The sequence below is a fragment of the Tenebrio molitor genome, chromosome 2, assembly GCF_963966145.1.
Source record: "Tenebrio molitor chromosome 2, icTenMoli1.1, whole genome shotgun sequence".
In the NCBI taxonomy this organism is placed as follows: domain Eukaryota; kingdom Metazoa; phylum Arthropoda; class Insecta; order Coleoptera; family Tenebrionidae; genus Tenebrio; species Tenebrio molitor.
Window position 1 is genome coordinate 30,832,726 of NC_091047.1, and position 22,824 is coordinate 30,855,549.

Here is a 22,824-nt window from a genome sequence, read left to right on the forward strand (position 1 = left end):
TGTTGACGTCGGCAATTTTTCGTGTTTCACCATTGTTAAAGAAGCAGTCACGATCCGAGCACTTTTTGTCTCCCCATTAGGAGGATGGTCTCTAGGGCTTCCCATCGGACAAGCGTGGAATTAAGAGGAATAAAATGTGTCATGAGCAATGACATTCTGAAGATGTTATGAGCAAATCGAATAATTCGTAGCGACCTGCTGCCTCTATCGTTTATCTAATAGTATTTTTAGACGCTGTAGTCAAATCTAATAGTGTTGTCTCTTCTGTTACCGCAGTTTTTGTTTCACTATGAACAGAAATATGGGGGAAAACGACTGGGATTGATATGTATAGTTATAACAAAAGTCTGGAACTCTTAAAAAATGTTTCATGATTTCACTCCTAGTAGGGACTTACCAACTGGGCAGTTTTTCTTTGTATGTCTCTGATTAAACACTAGGTAGATGAAGCGATTTTTAATTAGAAGTGAACGCCCTCTGTTAATACGACGAAAACTAATGTAATAAAATTGTTTGCTTTATTAGGTGGATGCGCACTTTCCTATGTTGTGTGGTTGCAACGTTGACGAAATTCTTAGATGACCGTCATATAAACAGAGGTAAAGATATATTTACCTACCTACTATTCAAAGTGGATTCTTGAATTCATGCCGAAAGCAAACGAAATCAATCAGCTCTTTAACCCTCAGATTTCCAAAGCTATAAGAAACTTTACGTCTCTTCATGTGCCGCATCATTCCGATAAAAACTAGTGCCGCCAATAAGGGCACATAAACCAGTTGCATTTGAAAGCAAATCGTGATTTATCCACAGATGGAGGATTTATCTTGATTCGAAAGCGATGGAGAACGGATCAACTTTGATGTCGTTTTCTTTTGTTATAAAAGACAAATACACTTTATGGTTGTTTATTCCCGTGAAAAACAAAATTCTACAATATTTTTCAATAAGATAATTCTCCGGAGATAGAACAGAAAGCCACAAACGGAAATGTGTCGTCAGACTTATATGAAACTTTTTTCACGTGTCTGTCAACGATCCATAACCCCATTAATGGGTGGTTTTATGCTTTGCCCCGTACCACAGTTAATTGATAGCGGTGGGCACTGGCGGAGCCTTCCCGACTATGAGCTCTCCAAGAAACGGATAAGAATGAACACACTTTTAAAACAATTTTAGAAAAAAATGGCTTGGCGAATAGCTATTTGTGCAACAAGTTAGGCAATGTATTTTTTTCGCATTAGGAATGGAATTTTTGATCGAGGCGATTAAAAACATGCCGTATACGGAAAAAATCGATTTCCTACGCATTGCACCCATGATTTTTTCTACTGCACTTTGGAAAAATAAATAAATTCGGATATTTTCAATTTTTCTGTAATTATTTCTAAATTAAAAAGTAGAATCAAAATTGTTCTGTTTTCGTTATTATAAAGAAACAATTTTGTTTATTAAAAAAAACAAAGTTTGCAAACCCGTTTAAAGTGTTCACTCGAGTAAATTTACGGAAATTCTTTAAAATGTCTGCTATAGTGAATCGTTTGATATTGAAGAATGTGCAAAACAGTACAAATATATTGAACGTTTTTCGTGTTAGTTTAAGGAAAGTCTTTAAAAAACATTAATTAATTGTAAATTTTGAAGTTATCTTTGACATATTTCAAATTACATATCTCAGAAAACTTTTAATGTTGAAATATTATTTTTTTCCCATGAAATTACTTTTTTTCGTGACTTCTCCAATTATACGAATATTTGATTATCCGAATGGGGTCCAGTCCCAATTGATTCGTATAATTGGAGTTCTACTGTATATAAATTTTCTCGGTTACCTATATTATACCTAACTTGACATCTGTCAAATCAAAGTTAACCTCAAAATTTACAATAAATTGATGTTTTTTAGGACTTTGCCCAAACGAACACGAAACATGTTATTCAATATTGGTGCGCTGTCAGTTTTCAGGTATAGTCCATTTTTTTATTATAATCCGATGAGCTTAGTACGAATCAAGAAGCCGACATGACCTGAGTCTGTTTTCGACATTTGACAGCAGTGCATGGTGCTACTAATAAGTAATAAGTATTTGAAAATTTATATTGGCATCTAAAGCTTGTTTGACACGATGCTAAATTTCGTAGTACATTTGTTAGAAAATGAGAGAGACCCTCGACAGGACCAATGAACGATCAGGATCATAGTCTGTGTTTGTCAGATCCTGATCGTTCATTGGTCCTCTCTCATTTACTAGTAAATTTTCTCAAAAATTTAGTATCGTGTCAAACAAGCTTTAAGACAACTATCATTACAAATTTCAATTTTTGAGATTTTGAGTTGTGTTCTTTCGTGCTTTCATAATTTTTCCGCAAATTTATTCCTCCGTTTTCATTTTGTGTAATAGTAATTTATTATACGAGTTTTATAAGACACCATTTTGTCCCACGCGTTTTTTAGAGCACGAGGAGCGCAGCGACGAGTGCTATAAACAAACAAGTGCGAGAAAATGGCTTATAAAACGAGTATAATACAATATTTTTTCTATTTTGCCCCTTAAATTGAAAAAAAGTTTAAAACATAATGCTGGGAAAATTATATTTGGCAAATATAAGGGTTGGTAACGCTGGAAATAGACGAACAATTGTAAGTTTTGAATTTAAAGTGTCGTGAAGTGCAGTGATCACCTAGCAACAACTCACCATGAGTCACTGCCAACATTAAAAATTTAAGTAAATGTTCTTGAAACGCGTATCGAAAAGAGCTCCTTTCGAAACCCGTTTGAGTGTTATACTGACTATGTTATAGGTGCAAAATAGAAAAAATATATTAAAAGTTGTTGACAACAACACTAAACACCCAGGTTTGGATTGTCTTTCTTTCGAAGTCTAAGAGTCGTAGCGTACGCTCTTGGCCCCCTCTCTACATTTCTCGATCGAAAAGTACCATTTTCCCATAGACGCTGTACAACAGCCGGAAACTTTTCGCCTTAAGGCAACACCATCTGAACTTCTGTAACAAAGGACCATATCGGTCATTTCACTATTGGTATAATTTTCCACGATAATGAGAATGACACACTGAGACACAAAATTACAAGCCGAAGGTATAGCACTGAGAGCAACTAATTTGCACGTGGTACTAGCACCCGCGATAATAAAATCTCTATAAAACTTAGCAAAAAAAGTTAATTGTGCAATTTGAAAAAAAAAAGTTGACTATCATCTGTCAAAAACAAAACTCGAGAACAAATATTGGATCAATTCAAATTGTAGCCCATTTAAAACGATTTTGTTTGACACTGCATTATTTATTAAAATCGTATGAAAAATAAGAAAGTGACAGCACCAAAGATTTTTCATAATACACCCGGTATTATGAAAATTTGCTCGAAATTTCCAGTATCTTTTTTCTTTTTTCTCAATTACTTCAACTCAGCAGCAGACTGGAAATTTTGAGCAAGTTTTCAATGTTTTGTATCTCAAAAACAGAAAGACTTTTCTCCACAACCGTTAGTGAACGTAATAATTCCGAAATCATTTTTAATATTAGAAAGTAAAAATTCTATAACAAGTAACTGAATGAATATTCCAGAATTATGCTCAACGATTGCCATGGATTTCAAAACTGTCAGTGTCAGATAACAATGCGATCTGCGGTGTCCTAATTGTTTTGTGACTTTCTGGTCGTGGAGAATTATTACATGGTCGTGGAGAAAATACAGTCTGCTACTCGGTTAGAATGAAAATTCGATCTACTTGTGGTTCCTCACGCTCGCTAACGCTCGCGGTCGGAATCTTCCACTCGTATCGAATTTTCATTCTAACCTCGTTACAGAATATAACACACTGTATAATAAAGAATCGCCTTTTTTTAATCTGAGATCAAACATCTGCGGAATTCATTAATGTTTGTGTTCAGTTGCGGTTCATTTGACGCGTATTCCATTGAATTGTGGAATCAGATTTGATACTGAAAGATTTTTCTTTCATTTCATGCCTAATCCAGGCGATTTTTTACGTTATTTAGCCGTCAGAGTGTGACGAGTAAAAATGTGTGGAAACGATGAAATGTTCTTGTTGCTTGTTGACATTTATGGATGCGGTCGTCGATCAATGCCACAATGCGACTAAAGTTGTAGCTTAAAATTTTGACACGACTACATTGTTGACATTCGAATAGTAAATGAAAGATTAAGGATGAACCTCTATCAAATCGATATCAATCGTCGGGCCGCAAATTTTATTGAATGCGCTTCGCGACAGAAGAAAACGATTTGCAACGCCTAAAAATGTAATTATGTAGCTACGCATTAGATTTAACCATTGTGTTAGTTAAGAGTGTGATAGTTATGTACAAATATAACTTTGACAGCAAAGTTTGAGGTTAGGTGACAAAACGTTGTCAATTCCTTCCATCATGACTGAAATACAATATTTCATATGTGGCGGTTTTGGTGGCATCTGTACTGTTCTCGTTGGCCATCCTTTGGACACCATAAAGGTGCGTCTACAGACCATGCCCATTCCTAATCCGGGTCAGAAACCTCTCTATTGCGGCACCCTCGACTGTTTGAAAACCACAATTCAACAGGAAGGTGTCCGAGGTTTGTACAAAGGGATGAGCGCTCCTTTGACAGCAGTAGCTCCCATTTTCGCCATCTCCTTCATGGGTTTCGGCCTCGGAAAAAGACTCTTGGCCACTACGACCGAAAATAGTTACGCTCAGTACTTCGCCTCTGGTGCTTTTTCTGGAGTATTCACCACTGCGATCATGGCTCCCGGAGAGAGGATCAAGTCTCTACTCCAGGTCCAGCTTACCGGCCCCAAAATCTACAACGGTCCGGTGGATTGTGTCAGGAAGCTGTACAAAGAGGGAGGGATTCAAAACATCTACAGGGGGTCAGTTGCCACGCTTTTGAGAGACATTCCTGCAAGTGGGATGTATTTTTTAACTTATGAAGCAGTGAGGGATTGTCTAACCGATAATGGCAAAACAACACCGAGTTTTTTAGGGACTCTTTTCGCAGGGGGGTGTGCCGGAATTTCCCACTGGATAGTGGGTATGCCGCTTGATGTTCTCAAAAGTCGGATACAAACGGCTCCTTCAGGGATTTATCCGAAAGGTGTCCGGGATGCTTTTAGGAAGCTGATGGTGGTGGAGGGACCTGCTGCTTTGTATACGGGGATCACTCCAGTGCTCTTGAGGGCTGTTCCTGCCAATGCTGCTTGTTTTCTTGGATTCGAAGTGTGTAGACAAATACTAACTTTCCTGATATAATTTTTGTAACATCTAATATTTTTGGTTTACTTTGATCATGTATTTAGTCATAACAGAAGATATTACTTTGGCAAAGTAGAAAAGGGAAAATATAATGAAAAAGTATATTGTAATTATTTGAAAAGTTGTTGATCTTCAATATGTTTTGTTTTGTGCTTTTTGCACAATAAAGAATCCACACTACTGCCTGGTCACTGAACAAATGACGTTTGATATCTACAGTTCGTCAACTGAAACTAAAGCGAGCGACTTGATCCCAATTTTTTTGAGTACATGTTACGGCACAAGTAATCAGTAAAAAATGACGATTCCTCTCTGTTCTCCAGTTAAATCTCGGCCACATTAGCATACGATTATTGAAATTTCAAGATCTACCGTATAAGAGAATAAAGTATAATTCAGTTTTATTACGAGAAACGCACGAAAATGAATCGGGGAGAACAGGAGGAAGAAAGAAATTAGGTGATGGTCTACGTATTTCAATAAAATGGACCAAAATCGTCTTATTCTAATTTCGTCAACTAACTTTTCGCAAAGTTCAATCGAAAAAAAAAATGTAAATGTCCATCTTCTGCAAGAGGGTCGTCCACTCGATTAAACACACTTGAAATTCTCTAACAGTTATCTGTGCTAGGATGGAATTGCAGCCGCTGTACATTTAACAGGATTATAAATGTCCTTACGATTTGCAGGTAATTTACACCGAGGTTCCAATTACAGGATTATTCACCGTAGAGTTCCCGCGAAAATTTAATGTTACGCAACACAAAATACAGTTTAAAACATCGCCTAGACTTCATTTTAAATAATTTATTTCGGGATTTTTTTACAAAAAGTACCAATGTACAGTAACGATCACAGAATTTCGTCAGTTATTTTACAGCCAATTCGAAACAAATTGTGTAGCCTAAGCTTTATTGTCATTATGACTGACATTTAAAATTTTTGTTACAGAAATTCTGTCACGCACAATAAAAATGATTGACAAATTGACATCCATGTCAAAACTTCCAAAGTGGGGTTAGAAATATATAAAACCTGGTTTACAGGTAATGTCAGTTGAATGACAACGACTGACGAAATTCCGTGATCGTGACTGTACAAGTTTCAAGTTATGAATTTTATTCCAGTAAAAGTTTCCACACTGTATACAGTGAGGATTTTATTTCTCTGAATATGGGTTTCCATGTTCAGTTTTTGCATATCCGTGTCAATGCATTGTGACGTCACAAACATTGTAGCTAGGCAGACAACCAAACTTGCAACTTTTATTTTATTATTTTGACGGAACTCAAATTTTAGTTTTATTACATCCAAATAATAAGTTTAAACAGAAACTTTTAATGAAATAATTTTAACAAATGTTTAAAGTGACCACCCTTTTATTCCAAGCAATATGCCAAACGATTGTAAAACTTTAAGACTTTTTAATGACATTAATGGCAATTGTTTTATTAGAGGTTGCTTGGATACATTGTAATTGCTTGTATGCATTGGCATGGCTTTTTAAAATTGAACATATGCTTAATAGTGTTGATGTTCAGCGAAATAAAATCCTCACTGTATGTAGCAATTTGAGCTTTTGGTATTTGGTGTGGCATAACATTAAATTTTTACAGGAACTCTACGGTGAATAACCCTGTATTATCAGAAATAAATCATTTCGGTCAATCGGTTCCAACCAAAAGGTGTAATCATACTTGTGAATTTGTTGATTAATTGGGAGTACCTTGCACTGGTTAAATCTCAGAATTTTTCTTCGCAGCTTTTGACTAATCGAAATTCGAAAAACTTTCGGTCATTTTTGTAAATAACAAATGATATTATTATTTCACTGCTGTAGGACATTATTTACTGAAAGATTGGTACAAAAAATTTTACAAAGTACCTTAGCTTAGCCGCCTCACAAGTGATAAATTTCGTCACGGTCGGAGAATATTAACAAGACATTAGGACATCACAAGATGCCGCCCTCGCACCCTACGCGTTTCAAATTTATCGATGAGAATGTGTGCCGCCCGGACTAGACATCGGACGTAGAACATTCCCATCAACTTTTGTCGATTCAATCTCTTGGAACCGGTGATTGTTTCGATCGTTTCGTTTTTTCCCTGATTAATACCAGACGAGATATTGGTTTTGAAACATGAATAATCGAGCAGCGGCGTTCGACAGTTTCAATTTCCCTTTAATATCTCGGAATTACATCACAACAGAATGTATTATGGTGTAATAAGTTCAAATTGAATCGCGTCGGTGTATTGTCGATCTGGATGAAGAAAGAAATATCGAGTTGTCACGAAATCAAACGGGTCTAGGGAAATTGTAAAATTGAAAAGATGGGGGGTCGAGGTAGTTCAATGAACGCATTTTGAATGTGGAAAATGTTATTTGTTGGGGTCAGAATTAATAACGCTTTTGGAGGTTATTTAAAAATGTCGAAGTGGTAATTTACGAAAGTGCAATTATGTGTTAATTTCTCTGAAGCAAAATTATCGCAAGCGGATTTACCATAACATGGAATTAAACCTTTTTTAACTAAATTAGATTTTTCATTTCGCGAGAGCTTTATGACTTGCCAATGAATGTCTCGAGGTTCTCGATATGTTTGTATCTATTTTCCGCTTTTATATATTATCGCTGAGAAGATAAAATTTGTTTGCTTTAAAAATAGAGATCTCTTTTATCACTCAATCCTTAACATAAACAGAATGCTAATGTAGTAGATTATGCAGAATTGCAACGTCTTCTGCAAACTTCTCCCTCATCTCTCCTATTAGTTCTCATTCAAAATTTTCCAACTGTGTCGTGCTAAAACGTGGACATTTTAGCTGGTGGAACGCTTCAGCCCTTCCATGTCCCGTCGCCTCCACCGTAATACTGTCGGCAACAATATTATTTGTACAAATAATTCTCTCTTTTCTTCAATTTTAAAGTAGTTTTCTTTTGTCATGTGGAAAAATAAACGAACGAAAATTGCTGATTTCAAGGGTGGTGAATTAGAGGTTCAACGACGAACAATGTTATTAATTCAGCGACCCACCTTGTAAACGTATTTATTTATAATTACTTGGGAACCAGGATACAAAAGGTAATCTCATTGTCATCTCTTTCTGACAAATATTCATTTTCTGACCCGTAACTTCTACATTGTCTCCATTTTCAGTTTTAATTCGTTTCAGTTTTTAATTCGAGCTTCATGAAAGGTAATAAGTTCGAGAGCGGAACGCGGAACTGTTTCAAATCGTATTAAACCGCGGAATGAATTTCATTAAGAAAAAGAAATATATTTTTCTCTTGCCTAACAATAAACTGCAAAACGAAGATACACGAGACGTCTCGTCGTTATGAATAATTTTTATAGCAAAGTTGAGGTGTAAATTTAATGACAAGAAAACTACATTATCGCTCAGACTTGATCTGAAATTGCGGACAAGACTAGAGATGGTGTTTCATTTGTCTCGGGAGGATAGTTTATACCGTCTTGTATTAATAATTCACGTTTATAAGAGGAGGACTGGAGAAAAATGTTTTTCCATCTATTTCTTTTATCGTTTTAACGAAACAAGAAATTCAAGCCTGGAACAACAGCAAAGACATGGTGAAGAGAGAAAGCGAGAATCTGCATAAATTTCCGTAGTGGATTCGAATATTTATTCCGTCTACAATGTACGTTGCATACAGAGCAGATATTAATGAAAAAATGAGGGAGAGATAGGAAGAGAAAATGTGGACAGAGAAACCTTATAACTTTTTTTATAAGTTACTCTTATCAACTAATTAACCTAAGAAGAATTCGGTGAATGAAAAGATGGCAAACGCAGAAGTGATGTAGAAAAAAACCACAATTGTCGAGAAACAGAAACGAAATGGAATATTCATAAAGGGTAGAGCCGAAGAATATAGGAAGAATACAAAAAAAGAGAAAGAGCAGAAAGTGATAAGGAAAGGACAAGAAGGGAGAATGAAGGAAATACCAGCATTTGCAGTTAAAAGCCAAAAAAACTTAATTGACAATATTGAATAATATAATGAAGAACCACATCACATCTATCAAATGGAAAGCTAACGAGACGAAATGAATGACGGGAAATTGTGATATAATCTACAAGAACTTGGATGTATTTTTTGAAAATTTGGATTAGAGAAACTTGACTTAATTCTTCATTAAAAGAAATTCTATAAGTGTCACATCTGGTGTATCGCGTGGCTTCTCATAATATGCATCCAAATGACCCTGATATTTTTACGAAATTCAAGTGGCATACATGTATGCATGTGCAATTAGTCGTTACTTGATTAGTTTTCTGCCATTGTCTGTGCACCAGCACCTGCCTTCCGAGATAAATATTTCGTAAGTTCACTCCGCTCCAGTGATTAAACGTATTCGTCATGAGGGAAGAAGCCCTCGTTTGCGGGGGGCGCAATCCTGAAAAATCCGAGTATTCGGTACTGACAGCGGAATCCGCTTTGTTTGAAATTTAATTTGGTGCGTTCCTTCGACGATGATATGGTTTCCTTTTCGTTAATTCTCCTTTCAAAATCCACCTGATGATGACGAAATTACCACTCGAAATAACCGGGAATAATGAGCTTCAAGTTTTCTCGTTTACGGGGGCGAGATCCGCCAGCGGGTTAATTGACCGATTCATTAAGATCGACACGAAGGTAGGAAGGTTGATGGGGGCGGTGTAAGGTGATTCAATATCGCCATCGACTCGAAATTTCTTGGGTTTATAATCCAGCAGAGTTACAATAGCGGGAAACTTCGATTCCGATAAATTGCTAGTCTTTTGGCTTTTATGTGAGTTTTAAAAGCCACGGATTTTGCGAGGCGCTTTATTTGTCGTTTGTGAAAGAGCTTTTTATTTTTTGTAACGTAAGAAACTGAGTTCCTTCTGTAGTTCAAGGAGTATCTCGAAGTAATTAAGAAACAGTGCAATTAATTGTTGCCTTCTTTTAAATGTTTGGAGTATTGTCGTTGCGTGTTCCCCCCTTGCAATTTACCTTGCATGTTCCAGAGATGAAACATTTTTCACGATTAATATAATATATACAGTGAGCGGCAAAAGTATGGAATAAATTAATTAAAAATTAAACAAAATTAAAAAAAAAATCTTTGGACAGTTCAATTTTAGTTTACAAAAATACAAATTTTAATACAAAATAAAATTCCAAGCAGTCATTTGTTTTCGAGTTATGACGTCATCGATAGTTTTTTTAAATAGAAACCCCCTATTTTTTTTCCTGGTTCTGATAGCTCCTTTAATTGTCTAAACGCCAGTGTAAAAATTTTGTTACCTTACATAAGAACATTTTTGAGAAAAAAAATAATAAAATTGGAAAAAATCAATTTTATAACGAACAAAAACAAGTCAAAAACTGTGTTAGTAAGTACTTAAAATTATGGAATTAAATGTTCGAATTGCCATCCCCCAGCTTGTTGACAATAAGCAACTTTATGAAGAAATTCCCCTTGTTTTAGTTTTATCTAGTTTTATCCCCGCACCCAGTCAAAATTAAAATTTCTATACGTGGTGTTTCTGTTAAATGAGTCATTTTCGAAAACGTTTTGTAAAACAAATAGCACATACAGTAACACACAGTAACATTTGACTGTTTGATTTACCTACTTGATTTTTTGACTTTTGTTCGTTATAAATGTAACCAGTTAGGAAATGCGTTATTTTGTGTAACGAGTGGAATATTTGCGGGACGAGCGCAGCGAGATCCCGCAAAATCACACGAGTTACACAAAATTACATTTCCTAAAGTGTTACATACAAGATTTTTTCTAATTTTGACAAAAAAAAGTTTCTTCAAACGTTAAACGAAGTAATGAATTTCATTAATAATAAATTATTATTGTGTTAAAATATCAAGTAGGTAAGTAGGCACGGTTATTTTGCTTAAAAACAAAAAATATGACAGTGTCAAATTGATGATACAATAAATTTTTCCTAACCAGTTAGGAAAGATTTTACTTTTCGTAACCAGTTACGAAAAGTGTGACGTTTCCCAACGTCAATTAATTTTGAAAAGTGTCACTTTATATGTCAAAATTAGAAAAAATTATTTTTTCCAACTTTATTATTTTTTTTCTCAAAAATTTCCTTATGTAAGATAACAACATTTTTATACTGTCATTTAGTCAATTAAAAGGGCCAACAGAATCAAGAAAAGAAATAGGGGGTTTTTATTAAAAAAAAAACTATCGATGACGTCATAACTCGAAAACAAATGACTGCTTGGAATTTTCTTTCGGACTAAAACATGTATTTTTATAAACTAAAATTGACCTGTCCAAAGATTTTTTTGAAAAAAATTTAGTTTAATTTTTAAGGAATTTATTCCATACTTTTGCCGCTCACAGTATACTCGTAGAACGGTGTTTTAAGTGCGAATTTAATTGCTTTCAATTTCAACTAAGAAAACATTAAAATTGGCACTAATTTTTTCTTTATCTAGAGCAGACTCATGGTAAGTGAAGCTTATTCTAACCATTGCAATTGCATTATTCAAATGAGATATACCTATTTTGAGTCAAACTGCTTCTTTGCACAACCTACATTTACACAATTTTCAAGAGCAAATTTTTCAAATAATCTTAAAGGGGGTCATTCAAGAAACCCGGTAAGGCTCGATCAGATATTGCAAATTCTAAACTGTGTCAACTGATATTGTTGTACGAGTATTTGCCGTTTCGTTAACGATTTTCAAATTATTTGAGTTTCATGAATCTACTCCTAAGAAAATATATATTATTATGTTTTGTAGGTGTTTTTAATAACGTCATTTTATGGACCACAGAGGTAAGAAATTGATCTGTTTGAAACATCTTTCGAAAAGCTTTTGATGTTCAATTTATCGAATTTATTCTATACATTGTATAACGATATCATTCACGAGGATTTGTAAAGGGATGTCTGAAATGCCAAGCGGGTTTACTAATACTGTGCTTTTACAGTGACAGTGCTTTTTTTAAAGGTTTTATTTTACATTTTAACAAATGTGCTACAATAAGTGAATACAAAATTTTTGGCATAAACGACAAAATGTGTAAGTATTTTTTGTTTAGTGTGCTAAATTTTCAATAAAATTGTACAAAGCGGAGCAACAGGTGGATTCAATTTAAATTGAGCTGAACTTTCGATATCAATCTTAACCGATCTAGGAATGAAACGAAATAAATGTTACAGAATACTAAATGGAATCATGATTGCGTAGCAAATTATCTCGACAAATCAATGACAAAATTGTATTCCCTTAATTTAAAGTATATTTAAATTACTGGTTTTCAAATCGTTTTGGTGAAAGATCCGCTCTCCATGTTCGCAAATAATGCAATAAAATTTTATAGTTTTTTTTAAATAGTAAGTATGTCCAGTTTACGCACCTTAATCAAATAGAAAGGTTTTGAGATCGCAGCTGAGAAAATGATGATACGGTCTGTGTTAAAACATCACTCTAAAGAAATTATATAGCCTATATTGACGATGAAATATTTAAATTTATTGAATTATAAATATTTTTCGTGGATATTCAACCCTACTATAAACAAGCCAATGACATTTTAAATTTTTGCAACAAACTGATCAAAATCTAATATAATGAAACCATTTGATAACCTATATTTACGAAATGAAATTGTAGTAGGTAGCTTTAAAGCTTTCCAATAATGAACATTTATGTAATATATTTTTATATTACAAGATATTATGACATTAATAAGGATATATTTTTCATTCTTATTTTTTTTTTTTTTTTATTTAAAATTTTGTAGGGCTTCAACAGCTGTGGTTATTAGCCCTATGTTATTCTACATTATTGGTTTTATAGTAAGTGGTATATTTCACAATCTCGTATGTATTGGATGACGTGTTTGGGTTCCGTGTTCAGGATGGTTGTCATGTTGTTTGCTAGTTGGTTTTTCTCTCTGTGGTGTTGTAGGTTTGGGCAGTCTAGTAATATGTGTTTGACTGTGGTGGGTGTGTTGCATCTTCTGCATGTTGGTGTGTTGCTTCTTTCGAGTAGGTGCTTATGGGTTAGTGCTGTGTGGCCGATCCTTAGTCTCCTGAGAATGACCGATTCACGCCGTGTCAGTTCTTTGTGGCTTTTGGGTTGAAGGTCGGGGGCGATGTGGCGTAATTTGGTGTTAGTATTTTTCCATTGAGTCTCCCAGTCGGCGTGTATTGATCTTTTTATTATGCTTATGGCATCGGTGAGAAGGAGTGACTCTTGGGTTTCTTGACCGGCCTGAATTGCGTCCCTAGCGGCTTGATCTGCCTTATCGTTGCCTTGCAGGTTACAGTGAGATGGGATCCACACGAAGAGAATTGACTTGTCTTGTTTTTCCGTTTCGTAGAGGGTTTTTTGGATGAGGTGTAGGAGGTGGTTTTTTGGTGATATGCGTCGGATTGCTTGAATGGCACTGAGGGAGTCGGTGCAGATGATAATGTTCTTTTGGTCTAATGTTTGACTATAGTATAGGGCCTGGTGGATAGCATAAAGTTCGGCGGTGTGAATACTGCTTTCGTTGGATAGCTTGAGCTTTCTCTCAGTTGCGTTTTGTGGGGAGTAGAAGGCACATCCTACTCCTTCGTGTGTTTTCGATGCATCCGTGTATATGACTATGTCATGTGTATGAGCCTCTAGTATCGTGTCTAGTTGTATTTGTATCTGAGCTGGGTTGGTTGGTTTCTTTGTGTGTGTCAGTATTGTTAGGTTCGTTTTGGGTGTTTTATATCTCCAGGGTGGGTATGGCGCCGTTGGTGTGGGAAATAATTTTTTGAGGATGTCGGTGGTTGGTTGTGTGTCGTGGAAGAAAGGTTTTGGTGTTGTAGCATTTGCCGCGTATTTTTCTGAGTAAGGATTTGTGGTCACCTTGTTGTGTAGCGGGTGTGATCTGAGGGTAAGCACTTTGAGTTTCTGTGTGTGTGTAAGTTGCTTTCTGCGGAGTGGGAGTGGGGTCTCATTTGATTCGCGGTGAAGGCTTAGTGCTGGGCTTGTTCTGAAGGCGCCAAGTGCTAGTCTGAGGGCTGTGTTTTGTATGGTGTCTAGTTTGCGGAGTTGGGATCTTGTTGCTGATCCATAGGCGGGGGATCCATAGTCTAGTTTAGATCTTATCGTGGCTCGATAAGTGCGTAGGATGGTCCTTTCGTCGCTCCCCCAGTTGGTGTGAGCTATGGCTTTCAGCAGATTTAGGCGTCGAAGGCAGTCGTTCTTTAAGGTGGTGATGTGTGTCGAAAAGGTCAGTCTCGAGTCGAAGGTTATGCCTAGGTATGTTTGGTGTTGTACCTGTGTTAGTGGTTGACCGTAGAGTTGCAGCGGCTCTAGTGCTTCTTTGTTGCGTCTTCTGGAGAATCGCATTATGGTTGTTTTTGTTGTAGAGCAGCGAAATCCAGTTTCTGCGGACCATTTCTCTATTATTTGTAGTGAGTTCTGGATTATCTTTTGGGTGGTGGTTATTTGTGATCCTCGGCAGAATATTATCAGGTCGTCGGCGTATATTGAGGCTACTACTGGTTTGGGTATTATTCCAGGGAGGCTGTTTATCGCTACAAGGAATAGTGTGCTGCTTAACACTGAGCCTTGAGGTATTCCGTTCGTTTGATGGAAGGTGTTGGACAGCTTGCCGTTTATCCTTACTTGGAATGTTCTGTTTTCCATGAAGTTGCGTAAAAACTGGAGCATGTTACCGGTTACTTTCCAGTCTGTTAGCTTTTTTAGAACGTTATATCTCCAGACTGTGTCAAATGCTTTTTCGATGTCTATAAATGCTGTTAACATTTCCTGTCGGTTTGCTAGGGCGTGACATGCCTCTGTGTGTAGTAGCAATATGGAGTCGAGAGTGGATCTGCTGGGCCTGAATCCGTTTTGAGCATTGTGGAGTAGTGATTTGTCTTCCATATACCACATTAGTCTTGCGTTTACCATTCTCTCGAGTAGCTTGCATAAAGTGCACGTGAGTGATATTGGACGGTAACTGTTTGCTTCGGTTTTTTGTTTTCCGGGTTTGAATACGGGAATGATGATTGCTTTTCTCCAAATGTCTGGGAATTTTTGCTGTTGCCATATGTTATTGAATATCTTGAGGACGACTCCTTGAGCTTTTGGTGTTAGGTTCTTTATTAGTAAGTCTGGAATGTTATCTGGTCCCGCGCTTGATGCCCTTGGTCTGTTCATAGCTGTCTGCATCTCTGTTGGCGTGAATTCGTGGTTGATCGGGTTCCCGTTGTCGTTGCTGTCATATTGAAGTGGGAGATTCTCGCTGTTTTGTTTGTGTTTTAGGAAGTCTTTTGAATAGTGGTTATCACTGGATGCTTTTTGATATTGTTCGCCTAGGATGTTTGCCATTTGTATGTCGTCTGTCGTTAGTGTGCCGTTGGACTGGTTGAGAGCTGTTATTTTGTAGAATCTTTTTTTGCCTTGTATCTTGTGGATTGTTTTCCATATCTCCGACGTTGGGGTGTTCGTTGTTAGTGTCGAGATGTAATCTTCCCATGCTTGTTGCTTCCTCTTTTTTATGGTTATCCTCGCCTTGGCTCTTGCTTGTTTCAGTGCTATGAGGTTCTGTTGGGATTTGTGTTTTTTGTAGCGGTATAGAGCTTTCTTGCTTGCTCGTGTGGTTGTTTCGCATTCGTCGTTCCACCATGGGACTGGGTTGTGTCTGTGGCGTTGTTGTGTGTATCCTATATTGAGTTCTGCTGCGTCGATCATTATCTTGGTGAATTGCTGTACTTGTGTCTCGGGGTCTGTATATTCTAAGATAGGATAGCAGTTCTGATCTATGTAGTTCTGGTATTCTGTCCAGTTGGCTCTTTTAAAGTTCCATTGTTGTGTTGTTTGATGGATTATAGTTTGTTCGGGGTGGGTTTCTATTTTTATAGGGTAGTGGTCGCTGTCGTGTAGGTCATCCAGAGGTTCCCATGTGTAGGTCGTTGCATTCTCGGGTGTAGTGAAGCTAAGATCTATTGTGCTGAATGAGCCGTGTTGTATGCTGAAGTGTGTTGGATCTCCAGTGTTTAGTATCACTATGTCTTCGTGTAGGATGATGTCTTCTATTATTTTTCCTTTTTCGTTTATTTGGGTGGAGCCCCATGTTGGGTGGTGTGCATTGAAATCTCCTACCAGTAGGTATGGCTTTGGTAGTTGGTTTATGATGTTTAGAATTTTGTTTTTGTCGATTGGTCTTGACGGGGGTATGTATATACTACATATTGTGAGCTTGCTGGGTCTCCATATTTTTACGGCTATAGCCTCTAGTTCGGTGTGTAGGGGAACGGGTTCTGAGTGATAGGAGTCGTTTACGAAGATAGCTACTCCTCCGCTTGCTCTCTTTTCGTTTTCTGCTTCTCTGTTTTTGTAATAGTGTGTGTAGCCGGTTAGAGTAGGGGCGTGATTTTCGTTTAGGTTGGTTTCTTGGAGTGCTACACAGGTTGGTCTGTATTTGTCGATGATTCTTTTGAGATGGGGAAGTCGCGGATATATTCCGCTGCAGTTCCATTGTATAGCCGTGAATTTGTCTAGTATGTGTCGTCAGTGTCGCTGTCTTGTCGCACGTTTTGTTGTGTTGTTTTTCGTTTACTCTTGTTTTCGAGTTTCTTTCGGAGTCGTGTGAGTCTGTTTTTCATAGATTGGTTGTTAATGGCTGCGTGGATTGTCATAATCATTTGTATGACGCCTTCAGTATCATCTGTGAATCGCTGGAGTTCGGCTTCTGGGTTGCTGTGGCCATATGTTGATTCTATGAAACTAATGAAGTTTTCGTGGGTGAGTGGGAGTGTTGTAGGATCTTCCATAATTATTCTTTTGATTTGTTGATACGCGCTTTCCTTTGTGTTGTCTGGCACTGAGGTTAGTGATTCTGTTGAGGATGGTTGTCGGTGTAGGTTTTCGGCTGATTGTGATCTTTTGACTCTTTTGCTTTTCGGCGTTTTTTCCTGGGCCGTGTAGGTTTTCGGTTGGTTATTTGGCTCTTTGAAGGTTATTTCTTCGGTGTTTGTTTCAATGCTATTCGGGTCGGTTAGTTTGGAGATGGTGCTTTCTGTGTTTTTGGCCTTTCGTTTGTTTGGGGGTTTTCCTTGATTGTCTTTTTCGAGGTTCTCGGTTTGTGCTTTTTCTTGAGGTATGACTTCTGTGTCACTGGTGTCGGGTAGGTCTTCTTGTTGCATTGCATTTTCTGTTGGGTTGGGGCATTTTGCCGCGACATGTCCTGTTTTCTTGCATAGGAAGCAGATCATCTCGTCATATGTTGTGAATATTCTGTAGGTTGTGTCTTCATAGGAGATGACTATGCTCGTAGGTAGATTCTCTGTTTCTTCGGGTTGAGGGGCAACGTAAACTTGCCTTCTGAAACTCTCGATGTGGGCGTATTCTTCCCCTGCTATGCCTGCTCTTAGGGTTGTGATTTGTGACACTAGTTTGAGTCCTGCTTGTTTTAGTGCTTGTTCTATTATGTGATGAGGGATCGAGCTGCATACATTTGATATTATTATCCTTTTGGCTGAAGATATTAGTTTTCGGACTTTCGTTCGTGTTCCTGCTATTGATATCTCTGGGAACTTGGTTACGAAGTCGTCGGCTAGTTGTTTGCTGCTTAGGTAAGTGCATATGCGGTTGTTGGAGATTTTTGATATTGAGATTATGTTTTTTGGTCCGATCACTTTTCCTATGCTTGTGGCATAGTCTGTTAGGCGAGTGTCTTCTATGGCATCTATTATGATAGCTTGTTCTCTTTTAGGAAATTTGTTGGGTTGCTGTGAGATTATTTGAGCATAGTTTGGTCTGTTTTCTTTTTGTGTGTTGTTATTGGCTTCCATGTTTTGTTGGTTGCGGCCTTTTCAGGCGCATAATGCGGGGTTTGTCGTGTTTTTTGTTTGTTCTTCTTATATCTTATCGGTATTGTGGTTTTGAGTATTATTTGGTGTAAATAATTGAAAATTCGGGGATTTGAAGACCTCTCACCAGGTTCCTTGGACGGTTGTGGTTCGGAGGGTTTCTGTTCCCTTGGCTCGGTCGAAAGTTTTACTTTTATTCGCTCTCGAGATCGTGTTTTTGCTCGGTGACTTGGAACACGTGTGCACTCGTTCAATTCACCTTCACTCTCTCTTCTTATTTTTATAATATTTTTAATTCGAGAATATCTGCTTTTGTAGTGAATTAATTTTGCTGTAAGAATCATCGGATTTTTTTTAACTCAAATCAGATCTTGGGTTATTATGTTGTATAAAAAAATATCCAATGAAATTCGTCAACAAGGTATCGTACCCTCTGAATTTTTTGACCGAATTTTTTCGATTTCAATTAGAAAACTGTTAAAACTTCATTTCCGTAATTAAAATCTCAGTATTGATATACTGCATTCTTAGATTAACATTTTCTGTTAAAATTTGGGCAAATAATTTATTTAATCCAGTGTTGGACCTGTTTTCCTCACATAAACACAAAATTCAATGAAAATTTTGCCGACATTTATGTATTATGGGTGTGCAGAAGCTTGTAAAAAAGTCTCCAAAATCTTGATCAGTGATTAATTTACAAAATACTTAGTATATTTATGATACAAGTTTATAATGGAGCCTTTAAAGCACGCGCGACGAGTTTTTTAACTTTGCAAATGCTTTAAAGGCCCTTATAAACGTGTATCATACGCTATTTTTTATTATACCTGCACTACAATCTGAACATCATGACAAAAAAAGTAAAGTAAAATATCTTTTCCGAAGTAATCTGTGTCATTAATTGTTGATATAGAAATGGTCAATTGTTGTTGTTTCGTTGCCATGTATATTTGTTATAAACTGTGTATAAATCATTGTTCAAAATGTAGGTGAATTTGTTTGTTACCTAAGCAACCTTTAAAGCTTTAGTGTTTTAAAGGCCCTTTTTCGCACGCATTTTAATGTCAAAAAGAGGGATTATGATTCAGGTATAATAAAAAATTTACAGTGAAGACCTTCCTAATAGTACTGAAGAAACGCGGTAGCATCATTAACAATTGAAGAAATTCGAAATAGTTTTAAAATTTATTTTTTTTTTTATATGATTGAATTATGTGCAGAAAACGGCGGAGAGTTAATAGAGAATAGTTTTATATTCAATTATCGTTTGATTTTAAAAAAAGTAAAACATTTTTTCTGCATTTTCTTTTATTTTAATGTTAAGTCTTCCATTGTGTTGAAGACTTTTTAATAACAGAAATTGGGGTTTCAAATGAAACAAAAAGTGTTATTCCTCTGAAATTTTTACGTAAAATCAGAAATAAAAATGTTTTCCCTCTTGTAAACTCAATCCGGGGACATACTGTATGTCCATGCCATGGACACGCCCACAACGGGCGGCTCGTGATAGACCATAGACCATATTAAATATTTCCTGTAGTTGATGATGATTGTAATTGATAAATAAATCGTAACAAATACTGTACGTACTGTAGACACTTCTACGCCTAGGACTTGAAGTACTTCTTATTCGCTCAGAAAAAAAATCCACTTTTACCGTTTCTATGGAGATACACAAAGGCAGGATTTTCGACCGCTTGAAGATAAACAATATTTTTCCTATAATTGCTTTCAAGAACATTTTAAAATTTAAATTTTTGTAGCAAATAAAGTATTAACGCCACAGTAACCATGTTTCTAGGTAACTAATACCGAGTGACTATAAATGATTGAAGGAAAATAGTGGATTAGGAACACTGATGCAGTTGGTAGTGCAAGTCTTCTCGTGGATCATCTGTCAATCATTTCTATTTAGGTTAGGTTAAGTCACGAAGTACATTGTCGATTTAGATTTTTTTGACGTTTGTTTCAATTTTAAAAATTGCGTGTGTCATGCCAACGATGTTGCCAACTAAAGATTTCAAATGTGTTACCAACATAACAAAATAATTTTCAATTATTTATAGTCACTCGGTAGAAAACAGTGTGTGAAGTAAAAAACAGAAAAGCTTAAGTGTGTGAAATCGCATTTCACTCTTGAACTTATTTATCGAGAGACCGCAGAAGTCTAACTCGTTACAGTGAAGGTTGGCCAGAGGGAGGGTACTATTCAAGGGTGAATTGTAAGAGTAATTGTGCTTGTGGCAATAAACATGAAACAAATTCGGACGTCTAAGGTTACATGAAGGAACATTAAAGCTGAAACGAAGCAAGGCATCAGAAGAAACAACATTATAATTAATTATTTTATGTAAAAAATACAGCTTGTGACAATCCCGTCTACTTTTAAGTGAAGGCAAAAACATAAAGGGGCTACAGAGTTTAAATTATCTAGACTGATATTTTGCGCGCCCAACTTATACCGGGTGATCAAGAAGGACTGTTTAAGTTTAAGAAATTTTTTTTTTGCGGCTATTTACAACACTGCAACCGGATGTGTTTTGTGGGTTTATTTGAGAGATATCTGACGTAGCATTAATAACGACAAAATGGTAGGTTATGAGAGTAAAAATTAACGTCAAAAAGAAATCAAAGTTGGAATTCGGAATAATAACACAAGCCTGCACTGATTTCGATGTTTGCATAAAATTGACAGTTTTTGAACAAATTCGACACCTTGATTACGAAAATGATTTTGGTTTTGCGCTATCGCGTCTAGTTTTTTCACAAATCGTTTTTACTTAAAATTGAAATGTTCACCTAGAATGAATGAATTATTTCAAAATTTCGATATTGTAATATCGGACAACAATATGGATATTCGAAATTTCCTTGTTTTATTTGCGAGTGGGACTGCCGGGCACGAGACAAGCATTGGACTCAAAAGAAGTGGCCTTTAAGAACTAGACTTGTACCGGGAAGCAATAATAAAAAATAATTTAGTTGTATCCTAAAAAAGTAGTATTAGGTACCACCAATGCATATCAAACTTTGTTTGATGAAGCAATTTGTAAAGCCTCATGATAAAAATGGACAATGTTTCAAGTATTAATGTACAAAGTTACCAGATCTCTCCAATGCCAAATGAAAAGAGGTTAGGACCTCAAATAAGATCTTTGTACAAAGGTAATGATTTTCAAAATTCTATGAATGTTGTTGAAAGGAATGCCTGTACGGCATTTAAGAACGTCATAGAAAAATTGCTTGGAAATCACAAAGATGAAGACTACGAGAATATTGTAAGAATCATGTTTAAAAATTTTCACATCTTGGGATGTAATATGAGTTTGAAAGTGAATTTCCTCTTTTCGCACTTAAATCTTTTTCCTAAAAATCTTGATGCTGTCAGCGAGGAACAAGGGAAACGTCTTGACCAAGATATAAAACAAATGGAGAGGTGATATCAAGGAAGATGGAGCGTCTCGATGATGGTAGACTTTTGCTGGATGTTACAGCGCGATGTACCCAAAAAAAATACAGCAGGCAATCAATTAAAAGAAGTTTCCTCACAAAGCGTTAAAGATGCCATTCTCATAAGGAATAAAAAATTTAGTTAAATTATTAACCAAGAATTATTATAAACATCTTATTTTCCTAAATAAATTGCTTAATTTTTTTTTGTTAATTGTGAAAAAACCTGACGTGATACAAAAAAATGAATTGTATTTTTGTAATCAGGGCTCCAATGTTATACAAAATCAGTTATCAAAATCAAAACATCGATTAAAAAGTTTTGTTTTGCAGGCCTGTGTAATCTAAAAATTAACTAAAGGAAATTCTCGAAGTGCTCCCCATTTTGCTCTAAACATGAATTAACTCTTCTCTCGAACGATTCACCAGCATGTTTAATTTAATTTAAAATGTCAAATTTGACTTGTCACTGATGCGGCTCTCTCAGTGTGAAGCCGTTAACAACCGGAAGTTACTCCAGTTGTACCATTTAAAAATAAAATTCAGCATTACCAACTTAAACAGTCCTTCTTGATTACCCCGTACTTCAGATACTTTAAGAAGCGTTTTGTACCGACTCAATACGTGCAGCTTATTGAGCTTTAAGTACTGTTCTCTTTTGTTTTTCCATTTTTTTTCGAATTGTTGACAAATTGTAATTGACACTGTCATAAAAATTTGGCGGGGTTTGTATTGCTGCAGGGTGGTCAACCAAGTACATTGAAGAGTCCTAGAACAGCTTTGTCAATAATAATCAGTGTGACAACTTGACGAAATTTTGATAGTTCGGATATTTTTGGAATTCACTATAACAAAATGACCCACTTCACGCATAGATAACTGTGCGTAAATATATTTTTTTTTGAAGCAATTATACAGGGTCATTGTAAATGATTGTCCCATCGCAGTAGGCGTTGGTGACGTAGTTGAATGTGACGCAGCCTCATAACATGAGTGAGACTAGTGTCGCCGATAGGAGACGCTACCGGCGGTAGTGGAAATCTGTCTACTGTCTAACGTTGCCAGGCTGGCGGCACATCCAAAATTTGTGTGCGTTTTTAACGCCAACTGCGATGGGACAATAATTTACAATGATCTTGTAGAATAAAATTATCATATTTCGATGCATACCTATGCACGTTATTAAAAACTAACGAATGAATGCAGTAGCAGAGTAAATTCAACGGGCGGGCGCGGGCGCCGCGCCGTGATGAAAGG

At 36.4% G+C, this 22,824-nt stretch overlaps 2 protein-coding genes across 6 annotated transcripts in view; both read left to right on the top strand.

Moving 5' to 3' along the window:
* The window catches only part of LOC138122939 (orexin/Hypocretin receptor type 1-like), a 194,587-nt gene that overhangs the window by 50,947 nt on the left and 120,816 nt on the right, over nt 1-22,824 (top strand). The gene's annotated exons all lie outside the window — the stretch shown is intronic.
* On the top strand, nt 3,923-5,388 carry LOC138122941 (congested-like trachea protein). The gene has a single exon (XM_069037385.1). It carries the CDS (start codon nt 4,415-4,417, stop codon nt 5,273-5,275), a length of 861 nt encoding a protein of 286 aa, XP_068893486.1. The 5' UTR covers nt 3,923-4,414; the 3' UTR covers nt 5,276-5,388.